Raw genomic sequence first — 16,600 nt, 5'->3', positions numbered from 1 at the left:
ATGTGATTTATATTCCTAACAATTCTTTACTGCTCTAGTTTCCTATCATATATTCAAATAATATCACAAGAATTTTATTTAATTGAATCAGTTGCACCAGTGAATCTTTCTTATAAATAAAATACATATTCACTAATCTTTACAATATCTTACAATACTTTTATTTAATTTGGTTTTAGTCTTGTATGTGATTAAAATTCAATTCATTTGAATAATTAATAATAATTCCTTACAGTTATATAGCGATTTTCTGGACACTCAAAGCACTTTACACATTGGGGAGAATCTCCTCATCCACCACCAGTGTGCAGCATCCACCTGAATGACGCGACGGCAGCCATAATACGCCAGACCTCACACCAGCTGATTGGTGGAGAGGAGACAGTCATGGATGGTTAGGAGGCCATGATGGACAGAGGCCAGTGGGCAAATTTGGCCAGGATGCCAGGGTTAAACTCCTACTCTTTTCGAAGGATTTTTAACGACCACAGAGAGTCAGGCCCTCGGTTTAACATCTCATCTGAAAGATATAGAGCAATATTTTTTTTTTTTTTTTTTAAAGCGTTCAACAAGAATACAAAAATATACAGAAAAGGTACAAAACCTTTAACAACAAGGGTAGAGAACAGAACAAAACAAAATGACAAACTAAAGAATATGCCAGGGGGAATATAAATTACAAAAAGCACTTTAAATTTAAAGCAAGGTCACAGTAATGTTTACAAGATCACATACAATACAGTCATCTATTATAAAAAAGAGAGAATATTGTAAGATTCACATAGTGTTACGGATTTTAAAGCTTTAACATTGCTGGAGGTAGAGATTGTATTTAAATAATATTTCAAATCTTTACAAAAAATAAGAAAAAGGGGCTTTACAGACAAAAATTTGCATTTATGTATAATAAATTTTGCTAGTAAAATAAACAGATTTATTAGAAAATATTTATCTTTAACTTTATCAACATGATAAAAACCGAATAAAACATCCTTGTATGACAAAGAAAAATTATATAAAAGAGATACACGTATAAATAAACTGAATTCTTTCCAAAAAATCTTAATATGGGTACATTCCCAAAAAAGATGATCTACAGATTCATCTAGAATTCTGCAAAAGGAACAAAGGGGATCCTTTTCCGGAAGCATTTTTTTAATATAAACATTCACTGGATAAACTCTATGTAGCAATTTGAAGGAAACCTCTTTAACCTTATTTGTAATTAGAAATTTGTTGGGTAAAGACCACACAATCTTCCAAGGAATGTCATAAAATAAGATATAGATATAGAGCAATATAGAGTCCTCATCAATGCACAGGGGTGTTAGGACTCACACAGACCATAGGTTGAGCGCCCCCTGCTGGTCTCATTAGCACCACTTCCAAGAGCAACCTAGTGTTCCCTAGTGGTCTCCCATCCACAAGTTGGTATCGCTGCAGCCCGAAGACCTGCAAGTGGGAGGGACTTAAACCACAAGTAAGTTGGGTTATCAGGTTACAGTGAGGTTGGGTTAAGGGTTGGGTTTAGGTGTAGACGTTCATAAAACACAACAGGTTACTGTGAGGTTGGGTTTAGGGTTAGGAGTACACATTCATAAAGCACAATATTGAACTCTAAATACGACGAAATAAGGTTTGCACAGCCCACTTGGAGCTCCAAGGCCCACCCACTTGGAGCTGGCTCCGCCCTCCGTTTATACCCTTCTCCTCCCATCCAGATACTGACCTGACACAGCCCTGCTTAGCTTCAGTGGGCGACCATGTGAGAGCTGCAGACAGCTGGCGGAGAACTAAGATTATGCCATATTTAATGTATTAATCCGATATTAATATTGTATATTAAGATACTATTGAATATATTTACGTATCTTACAGCAAAATTAGAGCAAAGTATAAAATATTGCCCAGTAATTGAGTAGTGAGCATTCATTCATTTTCTTTTTGGCTTAGTCCATTTATTAATCAGGGGTCGCCATAGCGGAATGAACCACCAACTTTGCCAGCACATGTTTTATGCAGCGGATGACCTTCCAGCTGCAACCCATCTCTGGGAAACATCCATATACACTCATACTACGGACAATTAACCTACCTAATTCACCTGTATCGCATGTGTTTGGACTGTAAGGGGGAACCCGGAGGAAACCCACAGAAATGCCAACTGTAAAAAAGGCTGCAGCTTATAAGTGCAATTCTAACCTCTGTCTTTTGTCCTTTATGATGAGGCACCCCGCATACACCAGAACACGTTACCTGAGCCAATCAGCGTCCAGGATCTGTGACTACGCAATCTTCCCCACCCAAACAGATTTTTAGTTTCTAGTGTAGCGAGACACATAGACGGATGCTAAAGTTTGCGAGGAATAGATCACGGACTGTTTTCATCATTGTTTGTCAGCGGTTGCCACAAGTGTTGTGCGTGAATGCAGAAACACAACACAAGTGTCATAAGTCAAGTCTGTTGAGTGGTGACAATAAATGGGTTGTTCACACAAACGTTCATCTTCGCCTCATCTCTAATCGGATAGTCTCTGGTGGGTCAGCAATCAGAACTGGCAATTAAAAAGTCTATGGTGCAGAGCTACTAAAAGCCAACCATTTTTTCATGGTCCTTCGAGCCGGAGCGAGGACTGACCAGAGAAATAGAAGATGTCACAACATTCAGGGGATGAGCCTGCTGTGCGCGTCAGGAGGAAGTCAGTCCTCCCCGCACGTTATGATGAGTACGACCTCACTGGATTCACTCTCCCTAAGCCTGTTCCACCGCCCCCGTCACCACTCACTCATTCACCTAGACTGGCTGAATGCGATGATACACAGGATGGAGCATTTGGTTTTACTCCAGTCCTACCCGGTCATGAAGCTGACAGCCCATCACAGTGGTCTGATGATGAAGGAGCTTCTGATATCGTAGCAAGAGAAAATGCGAAACTACACAACAGTCTGTGGACGATACAGCAAGAAAGGGACATATTCCAGCGTGCAAATGAACAATATGCAAAGGAGCTCACTCAGCTCCAGCACCAAATGAGACAGCTACAGTTTCATATGGGGCAGCAAAGACATGAAAGTCAGCCCCCTGCACCTGTTGCCCCTCCAAGGCAGTATACCTCCACCCATGCTGTACCTGCACCCCGTGTCTGGCCACAGGGGGGCACTAACGACATGAGCTTCACCCCTACACCCGCTCCACGACTCAAATATCAGTCTGAGTATAAAGCAAGGGACCAGATTAGAAGCCTACCTCACAGTTCTGCCCTCAGAGGGAACTTGTCATACCACTATGTGCCTGAAGGAGATCAAAGCCTGAATGCTCATTATTCAAATCCTCCTTATTGGCACTTGCAAGATCCTGTGAGACATCCACAGATCCCGTTTAGGACACAAACTCCATCACCTCCACCTGAACAAGGACCATACCGCGGTCCAACCCCCATGATTCCTGACTTTAGCCATCCCAGCCCTAGAGAGTTCTCACGGCTAAAAATTGCTCTGGAAAATATACTCCCAGCCAATGCTACAGAAAGTTTCAAATTTCAGATACTGACTGACCATCTGAAGTTAGAGGAGGCTCTGCTAATAGCAGACTCATACTGCCATTCACAACATCCCTATACAAGGACGATGGCTGCCTTAGATCAGCAGTATGGACAGCCGCATCAACTTGCACTGCAGCGGATTGCTGAGTTAATGGATGGCCCAAATATAGCTAGTGGAGATCAGAAGGCCTTTAGACTTTTCGCCCTTAAAGTTCGTTCTCTGGTTGGCATGCTGGAGCAGTTGGGCAGAAATGGCTCCTTTGAGTTGCAGTGTGGGTCTCATGTGTCTCGGCTCCTTGGGAAGCTTCCACATGACTTAAGATCAGGGTTTCGGAGATATGCACATCCACATCAAGTGCCCATCCCTACCCTCTTAGATTTCGCAGAATGGCTAGATTTCGAAATCCAAGTTCAGGAGGACACCACAAGGTTTGCGAGCAGTCAACGCAGAATGCCCCAAACACGCACAAGAGAGAACTTAAGAGACTATAAACCAGCCATTAAACCCACCACAATCTATCTGGGCACGGAGAAAGCAACTGTTGAGCCTATACCGCCTATTCCATTATCTAGGAGCTCTTTGAAGCCTTACTGCCCCTATTGCGACAACAGTAAGCACTCTCTCAATAACTGCAGCAACTTTAAGCAACTTACTAAAGACCAGAAACAAAGCTGGATCAAAGAAAATAATAGATGCTGGCGTTGTGGCAGAACACATAAATCTGCAGATTGCAACCTGAAGATGCGTTGCAGACAGTGCAGCAGCCGACACCTTATGGCACTGCATGAAATCAGTGTTGGAAGGCCTGAAAACCCAAAGCTCACTCAGGATGAATCTGCAGACCCAAAGACTTGTCTGTTGAACACAATGCAGGAGATTCTCCTTGTTCATAAACCACCAACTAGTAGGAAAGTCCTACTTAAAATCTGCCGGGTGATTCTCAGTAATGGAAGCAAAAGGATGAATGCCAATGCAATTCAGGATGATGGATCTGAGAGAACCATAATCCTCCATAGTGCAGCTCAACAACTTGGCCTAACTGGTCAGCCTGAAGAACTCCCACTTCGAACTATTCGACAAGAGTTGCAAGTCCTCAAAGGGGCAGCTGTTTCATTTACCATCTCACCCATTGCTCAGCCTACTAAACGGTTTCACATCACTAGTGCCTTCACTGCTCAGCAGCTAAGTTTGGCAGAACACTCACATCCAGTGACCAGTCTGAAGGAGAGATATCGGCACCTTAAAGGACTTCCACTCCAAGAATTCAAAGCCGTCTGCCCTGTATTGCTCATTGGGTCAGACTATCCCCACCTGATCACCCCAGTGGAACCAGTCAGGCTAGGGCCACATGGGGGACCAGCTGCTATAAAAACTCGTCTTGGTTGGACCTTGCAGGGTCCAGTCCAACACATGCCGAAAGACGTGACAGAACAGCATTGTCTTTTCACTTCAGTCACATCCTCAGAATCTGATCTCTACAAGCAAGTAGAGAAATTATGGCAAATGGATGTATTGCCATGGCGCAGCGACAAGGCTTGCATCAGATCCAGACAGGACCAGGAGGCTGTGGAACTTCTGGAAAAGGGAACAATAAGGGTTGAGATGGATGGAGTGAAACGATATGCAACACCCCTCTTGCGTGTCAAGAATATGCCTGAACTCAAGGCACCAAAGGAGGCTGTTTTGTCACAACTGAGATCCACTGAACGGAGACTGGCTAAAAATCCACATCAAGCAGCCGCCTACATCACAGAGATTGCAAAACTGGAAAAATCAGGTTATGTTAAGAGAGTGCCACCAAACGCTGTGACAAACACCCCCTGCTCCTGGTACATTCCACACCATATGGTGGAACACAATGGCAAAAATCGCATTGTTTTCAACTGTTCATTCCAGTATCACGGTCAAAACCTCAACGAACTTCTGCTTCCGGGGCCTGTGTTGGGGCCATCTCTTCTTGCTGTTCTCCTCAGATTTAGAGAACATTCTGTTGCGGTCAGCAGTGATATCAAGGGAATGTTTCACCAAGTTAGACTGCTTCCAGAGGACAAACCCCTTTTGCGCTTTCTCTGGAGAGAGCTAAATGTCCAGGAGCAACCCACTGTGTACGAATGGCAGGTTCTCCCCTTCGGCACTACTTGCAGCCCCTGCTGCGCCATATTTGCACTGCAAAAACACATTCTTGATCATAGTCAGCCCGGGGATGATGTTCAGAATTCAGTACTGAAATCCTTTTATGTAGACAACTGCCTACAAAGTTTCACTTCAGCTGAAGCAGCAAAGGAATTCGTGGACAGAATTAAGAATCAACTGGCAGATGGAGGTTTCGAGCTAAGACAGTGGTCCAGCAATATTCCTTCCACCATAAACCACCTGCCCCCTGAATCTATATCAAGCAGTGCTGAACTCTGGATATCGCAAGGCAAATCGGACATTCAGGAATCAACATTAGGGCTCCTCTGGAATCATCAGTCTGACACACTCTCCTACAAATATCGTGCAAAAGATAGTAGAGAGACTACAATGCGTAATATATATAGAATACTGGCCAGTCAGTATGACCCATTGGGCTACCTCATTCCTTACACCACTCGTGCCAAGATTCTTGTACAACAACTGTGGGATAAAAAACGGGATTGGGACGATCCACATTTGCCTACAGATCTACTACAAACATGGACTGAGTGGGAGGCAGAGTTACCAGCTCTACAAAACATTGTCCTTCCTCGATGTTACTGTAGTGCCAACAAAGACACAGAAACGAGCCTAAGAGATATGCATGTTTTCTGTGATGCCTCTGAACGTGCTTATGGCTCGGTGGCATACCTTCGAACAGAGGACCAGTATGGACAAGTGGAGGTGGCATTCCTAACCGCCAGATCTCGTGTAGCACCAAAAAAACAACAATCTATCCCCAGACTGGAGTTGTGCGCTGCACTGACTGGAGCTCAACTCTCCAAAGTACTCTTAACTGAACTGAACCTGCCCATTCGCCACACAATCTTGTGGACCGACTCCACAACAGTACTGGCATGGTTACAGTCTGAATCATGTCGATTCAAAGTATTTGTTGGTACTCGGGTTGCAGAGATCCAGGAGCTAACTGAGCAACACTCCTGGCGATATGTACCCTCCACCAGCAATCCAGCTGACGACATCACTCGGGGAAAGAGTCTCTGCGAGCTCAACTTGGAAAGTTGCTGGTACCAAGGACCACATTTCCTAAAAGATCCGGCTAATCAGTGGCCCGAATGTCCTAGTCCTAATGAAATAGACAGAGACGAACTACGCAAAACTGGTACCCATGTACAGGTCTGCTTCGCATCATCAGATTACAGCCAGTTTAAGACCCTGGAGGAACTAATTGATTTCACAGCTCTTCAAGGGGCGGCCAATGGTAACCCCACAGCCAGTGACTATAGGCGTGCTGAGATTGATGTCCTGCAAAAATCCCAACAAGAATCCTTCCCATCAGACCTGACCCAGTTAAAGGCTGGTAAATCACTTTCCAGCAATAGCAAGCTAAGAGCCCTGACGCCTGAACTTGATATTGAAACTAATTTAATCAGAGTTGGCGGACGTCTACGACATAGTCCATATCTGGGACCTGATAATATGCACCCCATCATCTTGGATCCAAGACACCCGACAACCAAGCTTATAATTCAAAGTTACGATTCAAAACTTCGTCATCCAGGTCCAGAGAGATTGTTTGCTGAAATCCGCCGGAAATACTGGATCCTGCGTGGTAGAGAGGCCATCAAGCACTTACAACGAGAATGTTTACATTGCCAGAAATGGAGGAAGAAACCAGAAGTACCTAGAATGGCCGACCTTCCTCCAGCAAGATTGCGGCTCTTTAAGCCGGCCTTCCACTCTACTGGCATGGACTGTTTTGGGCCTTATACTGTCAAAACGGGGCGACGCAATGAAAAGAAATGGGGAATAATATTCAAATGTCTTACCACTAGAGCAGTGTACATTGATATACTTCACAGTCTGGAAACCGATTCCTTCCTTATGGCTCTCAGGCGATTCACAGCTCGACGAGGAAAGCCACAGGAGCTCTTATCTGATCAGGGAACCAACTTTAGAGGTGGTGAGAGAGAGCTGAAGGAAGCTTTCACAGCTCTTGCCCCTGATCTGCAGAGTCAACTCGCCAAACAGCAAATTGAATTTCATTTCAACCCTCCTAATTCACCCCACTTTGGAGGTTGTTGGGAGCGAGAAATTCGCTCTTTAAAGAATGCCTTGATGGTCACGCTTGGAAATCAGTCAGTGACCTTTGAAGTTCTTCAAACAGTGCTGGCAGAAATTGAAGGAATTCTGAACTCCAAACCATTGGGATATACCTCATCTGATGCTTCCGACTCTAATCCCATTACTCCAAATTGTCTCTTAATGGGGCGGCTGGATGCCTCACTCCCCCTGACAGTGTACCCCCAGTCAGAACTGGTCAGTAGACGTCGATGGCGCCATAGTCAGATCCTTGCGGACCAATTCTGGAGACACTACATCAAATTCTACCTCCCTGGTCTTCAAAGCCGCCAGAAATGGCAAAATGATACTCCAGACACTCAAGTTGGCTCTACAGTGCTGATAGTTGACCCACAACTACCAAGATCCCTCTGGCCTGTAGGAAAAGTGGTAGACGTACACCCTGGAGCCGATACTAGAGTGAGGACAGCCAAAGTTCAGGTGGGAAAAAAGACTTACACACGACCAGTAGCCCGCCTCATACAACTACCTGCTATTCCAGATTAAATTAAGCTTAAATCCCACAACAGTATAAAGCCTTTTTGTGTGTGTACATATTTCTTACATAAATATGGGGGCGGCTGTAAAAAAGGCTGCAGCTTATAAGTGCAATTCTAACCTCTGTCTTTTGTCCTTTATGATGAGGCACCCCGCATACACCAGAACACGTTACCTGAGCCAATCAGCGTCCAGGATCTGTGACTACGCAATCTTCCCCACCCAAACAGATTTTTAGTTTCTAGTGTAGCGAGACACATAGACGGATGCTAAAGTTTGCGAGGAATAGATCACGGACTGTTTTCATCATTGTTTGTCAGCGGTTGCCACAAGTGTTGTGCGTGAATGCAGAAACACAACACAAGTGTCATAAGTCAAGTCTGTTGAGTGGTGACAATAAATGGGTTGTTCACACAAACGTTCATCTTCGCCTCATCTCTAATCGGATAGTCTCTGGTGGGTCAGCAATCAGAACTGGCAATTAAAAAGTCTATGGTGCAGAGCTACTAAAAGCCAACCATTTTTTCACCAACTGACCCAGCTGAGGCTCGAACCAGCAACCTTCTAGCTGTGAGGCAACAGCACTACCTACTGCGCCACTGCCTAATATATATATATACATATATACTCACGGGCGAGGCAGTGGCGCAGTAGGTAGTGCTGTTGCCTATATATATATATATTCACAAGAAAAATAAAACAAAAATGTGAAGACAGCGCGGTGATTGTAATATTATTTAGCTATTTTCAGAGTCAGATACTTAAATGAGGTGTGTGATCCATGTGTTTGTTTATGCTTCAATCAACAAATCTGCTGTTTATCTGTAAACTGCTTTATTATTAATTTCTCATACATCTATGAATCCATTTTATGATTGTAAATTACTGCTAAGTACCTGGCGAATGAGTCTGCAAACTGCTGCATGTTAATATTTAATCATTTCTGATAACACCATTATAGCGGTCCATCATTTACTTTCTGAGATTGTGCTAAATATACAAACAGAGAATATAACTTGGCCCCCACAAACAGCAAGCTGAATCTGAATATTACATAATAACAACCATAACAACTTTCACTAAAAATGCCTGATAAATCTTATATAATTATAAGAAGAAATATAGACTTAAAGATGGAAATTTAAGACTGAAATATCCTAATCATTGACTTATTTACATTTGATTTACAGTAGAAGTCAGAATTGTTAGCCTCTTCTTTATTTTTTCTCCAATTTCTGTTTAATGGAGAGCAGATTTCTTCAACACATTTCTAATCACAATAGTTTTGATAACTCATCTCTAATAACTGATTAGTTTTATCTTTGCCATGATGACAGTAAATAATATTTTACTTGATATTTTTCAAGACACTTCTATACAGCTTAAAGTGACATTTAAAGATTGACTAGGTTAGAACTAGGCAGGTTAGGGTAATTAGGCAAGTTATTGTATAACGATGGTTTGTTCTGTAGACTATCGAAAAAGAATTAGCTTAAGGGGGCTAATAAATTTGTCCTTAAAATGGTGTTTAAAATATTAAAAACTGCTTTTATTCTAGCTGAAAAAAAAAAACAAATAAGACTTTCTCCAGAAGAAAAATATTATCAGACATACTGTGAAAATTTCCTTGCTCTGTTAAACATTATTTGGGAAATATTTAAAAAAAAAAAAAAATCAAAGGTTCTTCAACTGTATATATTGGTGCATTCTGGGAAATGAAGTTTCTTTCATTCTTGACCACAAAAGTAAATATACCGAATATGAATGCCTTTCTTTTGACTGATGGATGTGTGCATCAGATGAGTATGATATTATATTAAATGAATACTAATTTGTATGATATTATATTAATTATATATAATTTTAGTGCGTAATAACAACCATCTACTAACAGCGTTTTGGATAGCGTATGATTTAACAGCACTGTTTTGTTTTACACCCCAAAATAAGCCTCTAAAAACCTTATTCAATGCAGAGAGTTATTTTTTATCACAATAAATGTCCATATACATTATAAAAACAATATTATGGCGATATACAGTTGCACTTTTATTTTGTCACGGCAGATGGCGCTGTCGTGTCTCCCAATTTAAAATATAATCTATACTGTAAATGCAGTTACCGAGTTATGTAATAAAGCTTCTTATTTATTAATATGGGAATGTGAACGCTCATATTGACCCTGTGTATAGCAAGGCTATTTATTCATTCATTATTTATGTACAACATCAATTTAAGTGGACTTATTTATGTTTTTTTACTGTTTGTCTCTGGATTTTCATTCATTCATTTATCCATTTATCCATTTCTATACTTTCTTATTTTTATACACTTTTAGTTTTATATATGTAAATTATTATTATTATTATATTTTGACAAAAAATAAGAAAGTAAATAAATAATTAAATAAATGGAGGCGAAGCAGTGGCGCAGTAGGTAGGGCTGTCGCCTCACAGCAAAAAGGTCGCAGGGTCGCTGGTTTGAGCCTCGGCTCAGTTGGCGTTTCTGTGTGGAGTTTGCATGTTCTCCCTGCGTTCGCGTGGGTTTCCTTCGGGTGCTCCAGTTTTCCCCACAGTCCAAACACATGCAGTACAGGTGAATTGGTGAATTAGGTAAATTGTCTGTAGTGTGTGTGTGTGTGTGAATGTGTATGTGGATGTTTCCCAGAGATGGGTTGCAGCTGGAAGGGCATCCGCTGCGTAAAAACTTGCTGGATAAGTTGGCGGTTCATTCCCGGATTAATAAAGGGACTAAGCCGAAAAGAAAATGAATGAATGGATAAATAAATGGATGAATTAATAAATAATATTAATAATAATTATTATTATTATAGTAGTAGTAGTAGTGTATTAATATTATCATTACAGAGTAAAGAATTTTCAGGAATATATATTTTAACTACAGCGCTCAGCATACTTGAGTACACCCCATTTTGAAAATGAATACTTTTATTCATTTCTCAGTATATATAGGCAATGTATTTTGGTGCCTTTAATCAAAACAGATTTATTAAACAAATATATTTATTAAAATAATATTTAGTCACCAAACATATTGAGAAATTTAAAGATAATACAATTAAATTCAAGCAAAATATTGCAGAAATAAATTATAACCTATAAAATCTTAACTAAATTTGTCCATTTTTGCTTCTCTTAATTTTTCCTCTTCTTTAAACTCATGTTTAATCTTTTTTTATTACAAATAAAATGGCTTTCTAGTTTTTGCATCATTATCATAAGTTATTTTGCTAGATTAGCTCTAGATTTGGCTTCAGTACTGACAAAACTGGTGTATATGCACAAATATATTATAATATGGTTTCATATTAAAAATATGAATTTAAAAGAGAGACTTGTGAGGGGTTTGCTTATATATGCTGAGCACTGTATATGAATTATATAATCTTGAATTTTTTTACTCTGTACTAGTTACCTAATCAATGTTTACTGAGCTGTGACTGGAAAAATTAATGCTAAAACAGTGTTAGTATCATTATTATTTGTGTTGGTATTTATTTAGTTTTTTTAATCTGCATTTTGTAAATATATAATAAATGTTGCTACATTCGTCCCACAGCAAGAAGGTCGCTGGTTTGAGCCTCGGCTGGGTCAGTTGCCATTTCTGTGTGGAGTTTGCATGTTCTCCCCAACACATGCGCTATAGGGGAATTGAGTAAGCTAAAACTGACCGAAGTGTATGCGTGTGATTGAGTGTGTATGGGTGTTTCCCAGTGATGGGTTGCAGCAGAGCCTGCCCAAGGCATAAGCGAACTAAACGGCTGCTTAGGGCCCCGTAGCCACCAGGGGGCCCCAAAGAGTGCATGAAATGACAGAGTGACTTTCGTTTTTGTTTTAGTTTGTTGTGTTGTGGATTAGGGGTGGGACAAATATATGCCCATTTATTGTTATTTCCGACCGCTGTACATACTCTGGCGCCAAGACATTTATCTAAATTTATCTAAAGAGACATTTATCAAGACATTTATCTAAAGAGATCTGAAAATGCTTCTTGGTTTCATTTGAATTTCATTTAAATAGATGTTTTAAGTTATTTGAACTACAACATACAATACAATTTTTTTTCAGGGTTAACGTTTATATCCATTTAAAAAATATCTTTATTGTCACTATGTTTGACTGTTTGGCTGCGTCTTGTGACTGAATAATAATAATAAGTATGCTATTGGCTACTTCCAGCTGTTTTTGTTTCTGTCAGCTCAGAATAATATTTTGTGTCTAACTATTTAGATTTGTGGCAAGCAGTCATAAAAAGTGGGATCAATAGGAAGTTGTTTCCGCAGATTAATATTTAGAATTGTCTTAAAACATTTTATAATGTAAGCAACACATCTACAGCAAATAAAATCGATAATGTGTGTTTTAAATTTATAGTGCGCGAATAATCAAGGATTGACGATAATTTGTCATATTGTTTGCACCAAGGGGGCCCCAAATAAAATCCTGCTTAGGGCCCCCTGAAGGCTTGGGGCGGCCCTGGGTTGCAGCTGAAAGGGCACCCACTGCATAAAACATATGCTGGATAAGTTGTCGGTTCATTCCGCTGTGGAATCGCCAGATTAATAAAGGAACTAAAAGAAAATGAATGAATGAATAATACACTCTGATAAATATTGTAGTGCTATTTATGTTTAAAAGACATTGCAGGCCAGGACTGCATTTATCAAGAAAAAGCATGGACACTAATGGCCTTAATGATATTGTTAAGCTTCCACTATGAAAAATAAATAAATAAATAAATATATTTGCTTGTTCAAACTACGTATTTAAAATGAGACTAGTAATACAGGACAGCTTAATTGTTTTATATTAATTGAATGTATTGCATTTTTTACAGTGTACAGTGCTTATTAAAATGCAACCCAAAATCAGAACCACACAGTGCTTCATTGTCTTGTCAGAAAAACGACCTTCAACCAGCTGCAGCTTATTAAAATCATACAAAAGCAAACTATTCTTCATTCACAGACCACGGTGATGGGCAAAAAAATGACCAAAACCTTCTGCTTACATGTTGATATGCTTTAGTGCTGTTTATGACTCTGCTGACTGTAGATTGTGATGGGCCTAAGGGCGCTCTCACACTATGCTATCCGAACTGTGCCCTGGCCCGTTTCCCGGATCGTTTGAGAAGTGTGAGTGCTCTGAATCAGGCTCATGCGTGGTTCAGTTGGCCGGCCAGAGAGCGGTTCACTTGGTATAGTATTTCCATGTAATGTCTCGGCTTTGTATTTTAAAAAAAAAACATGGCGGCTCCTTTGTTTACGTTCTGTGTAGCTCCAGGAGCTCGTGACCCTTCTGAAAAATCCAGCTTAAACCAGCCTAGGCTGGTTGGCTGGTTTTAGCTGGTCGACCAGGCTGGTTTTAGAGGGGTTTTGGCCACTTCCAGGCTGGTTTCCAGCCATTTCCAGCCTGGTCTTAGCTGGTCAGGCTGGGAGATGACCAGCTAAAACCAGCTTGACCAGCCTAGCCAAGCTGGGAGCCCAGCCAAAACCAGCTATGTCCAGCTTAAACCAGGCTGGTCAAGCTGGTTTTAGCTGGATTTGGCTGGTCATTTTCCACCCTGACCAGCTAAGACCAGGCTGGAAATGGCTGGAAACCAGCCTGGAAATGGCCAAAACCCCTCTAAAACCAGCCTGGTTGACCAGCTAAAACCAGCCAACCAGCCTAGGCTAGTTTAAGCTGGATTTTTCAGCAGGGGACGTATCTCTGTAACCAATCAGCGTTCAGCTGCGCGTTTAGCTCCACCTTTTGGTACACTTTCTCCCGTTTGGGACCCTTTCGAAAGGGTGCCGAAAAAGTGGTACGGTACGGTTTGGTTCGGTAGGCTTTTGACAGTGGAAATGGCCATGAAAGCGTACCAAACCAAACCGAACTGTACCGTACCACTCAGTGGAAATGGGCCATTAGGGGGTACTCACACTATGTACATTTGAACCGGACCAAAGCATGTCCCCAGCGTCCGTCGGCAGCATATACAATGGTAAGAATGACAGTAGAGATGAATAGACAACAATAAGGACAACAGATCAGATGACAGAATACCCCATAAACAGAGAAAAACTGACAGGACGACAGATTAAGACGACATCAACAGACGACATGTACGTCAACAATGCTGATTTTCCTGAACATGAGGGCAATGAGAGTAGACAAAAGCCCCTTTTACACAGTGATACCAGTAAATATCCGGAAAATTTCCGGAACGACTTTACCGGTATATTCAAAAAAGCGCTGTTCACACAGGCGAATACGTTGCGGAATTTTTCCGGAAAAGAGCATTCACACATCCATCGCAAAATGCCGGTAAATTCTGACATCACTAACCAGAAATGACCTCTAAACGGCTGCGCTTGTGTTTGTAAACAATTGACTACATTACAAACTCTTCGGATGGATCAGTATTGAGTACAACTCCAATGAAAACATAGAGAAACACTTTCGCATGCCGAGGTGTTCATGATATGTGTGTGTGCTGACGCTATGGGCGCTCACGGGCACACGCAAAGCTTGAAGGTAAACAAACAATGGATTATCATAAACATTTTATTGATAATTATTTACACGGTTAGCATTAAGAAGGAACATAGAAACGTTATCTGACGAACATCTAGCACAGGGGTCACCAAACTTGTTCCTGGAGTGCCGGTGTCCTGCAGATTTTAGCTCCAACCCTAATCAAACACACCTGAACAAGCTAATCAAGGTCTTACTAGGTATACTTAAAACACCCAGGCAGGTGTGTTGAGGTAAGTTGGAGCTAAAACTTGAAGGGACACCGGCCCTCCAGGACCGAGATTGTTGACCCCTGATCTAGCAGCTAAATGTGTCTGGAAAAATATTCAAACCCTGCAGAAAAATCCAGCTTAAACCAGCCTAGGCTGGTTGGCTGGTTTTAGCTGGTCGACCAGGCTGGTTTTAGAGGGGTTTTGGCCACTTCCAGGCTGGTTTCCAGCCATTTCCAGCCTGGTCTTAGCTGGTCAGGCTGGAAAATGACCAGCCAAATCCAACTAAAACCAGCTTGACCAGCCTGGTTTAAACTGGATATAGCTGGTTTTGGCTGGACTCCCAGCTTAGCTAGGCTGGTCAAGCTGGTTTTAGCTGGTCATCTCCCAGCCTGACCAGCTAAGACCAGGCTGGAAATGGCTGGAAACCAGCCTGGAAATGGCCAAAACCCCTCTTAAACCAGCCTGGTCGACCAGCTAAAACCAGCCAACCAGCCTAGGCTGGTCTAAGCTGGATTTTTCAGCAGGGAAGGCTTTTATTCTCATAAACCGCACGGACGTGAATACGTCTGACTGTTCTGATTGGCTAAAGTAGACGTCTCACGTCAGCACGTTCTAGACGTGTACGCGCTCTTTCCGGGAATCTTCCTTCTGCATTCACACAGCGCAGCATTTCGGCAAATTACCGGTAATGTTACAACTTAAACGAATTTACCGGTATTTTCAAAACTGGCCTGTTCACACATACACACCTTTCCGGAAAATTGAAAGGGGCTATAAAGACAAATGTGAAGTACAAAGCAGAAAGCAGGCATGGGGATTTTGGCACAAATGGAACCCCATATTAATAACTAGATCATTAATAACGAAACAAACATTATTGTGGACACACAGTGTATCACATATGACTTGAAAATGACATCAGCTCTCTTTATTTGACTGTGAATATGTATGTTCTTTGATAGTCATTGGCAGCTAATATGATTTCACTATTTTGAATAATTTGCAAAGAATACTTTTCTGAGATTATATTGTTAAGGAGAAAGTCCGAATGTGTGAATGCAAAACCAACTTTACCTCAATTAATACTCCAAGCTGCATCCGCCTTCCGTGGTTTTACCATGGTATTTTTTGTGGGGGGGAAACCCTCAGTGATTGGTGGAGCGCAGCGCCATGTGGTTGTGTATGGGAGTGTGTGAGTGTGTGTGTGAGTGTGTATGTGAGTAAATGGCTCCTCCTGCCACTGGAAATCGAAATCGGAGCTCTCGGACTAGAGCGCCCGGACATTAAACCGCTTTCTCGGAGTCCAGACCAAGCAGATTCGCAGTGCAATGCACTTTAGGCTTTTATTTACATTTTTTGAGCTCAGCGCCGTGTAAGGGACCAGAGGAAAGGGCTGCAGCGGTGTGTGTTTTTAACCAGAAACGCGTCAAATGAACTCCGTCAGAGCGACTAACCGCAGACCCCGGCGAGTGTCGAGGCCGCGCCCGGTGCCGCCGGACAGAAACAACGCAGAAAGAGGTAAATGTATCACTAACAAACACTAACCCGTGCTTG

The 16,600-nt window shown here is 41.7% G+C and overlaps 1 protein-coding gene across 4 annotated transcripts in view; it reads left to right on the top strand.

Annotated features, from left to right (window-relative positions):
• The first annotated feature begins 16,295 nt into the window (after positions 1-16,295).
• fbxo11a (F-box protein 11a) overlaps positions 16,296-16,600 on the top strand; it is a 50,784-nt gene continuing 50,479 nt past the window's right edge. For 3 of the 4 annotated variants that reach the window (XR_002459814.2, XR_012388700.1, XM_005169554.5), the window contains exon 1: positions 16,296-16,564. Coding sequence is in view for 2 of the 4 variants with exons in the window: in XM_005169554.5 (XP_005169611.1) it covers positions 16,477-16,564 (88 nt within the window). In the remaining 2 variants the exon portion in view is untranslated. The remainder of the gene's footprint in view (positions 16,565-16,600) is intronic. The other variant, NM_001159668.1, reaches the window with a different exon arrangement.

The sequence above is a fragment of the Danio rerio genome, chromosome 13 (genome assembly GCF_049306965.1).
Source record: "Danio rerio strain Tuebingen ecotype United States chromosome 13, GRCz12tu, whole genome shotgun sequence".
Lineage (NCBI taxonomy): Eukaryota > Metazoa > Chordata > Actinopteri > Cypriniformes > Danionidae > Danio > Danio rerio.
This window is presented reverse-complemented; position numbering and strand designations above follow the sequence as displayed.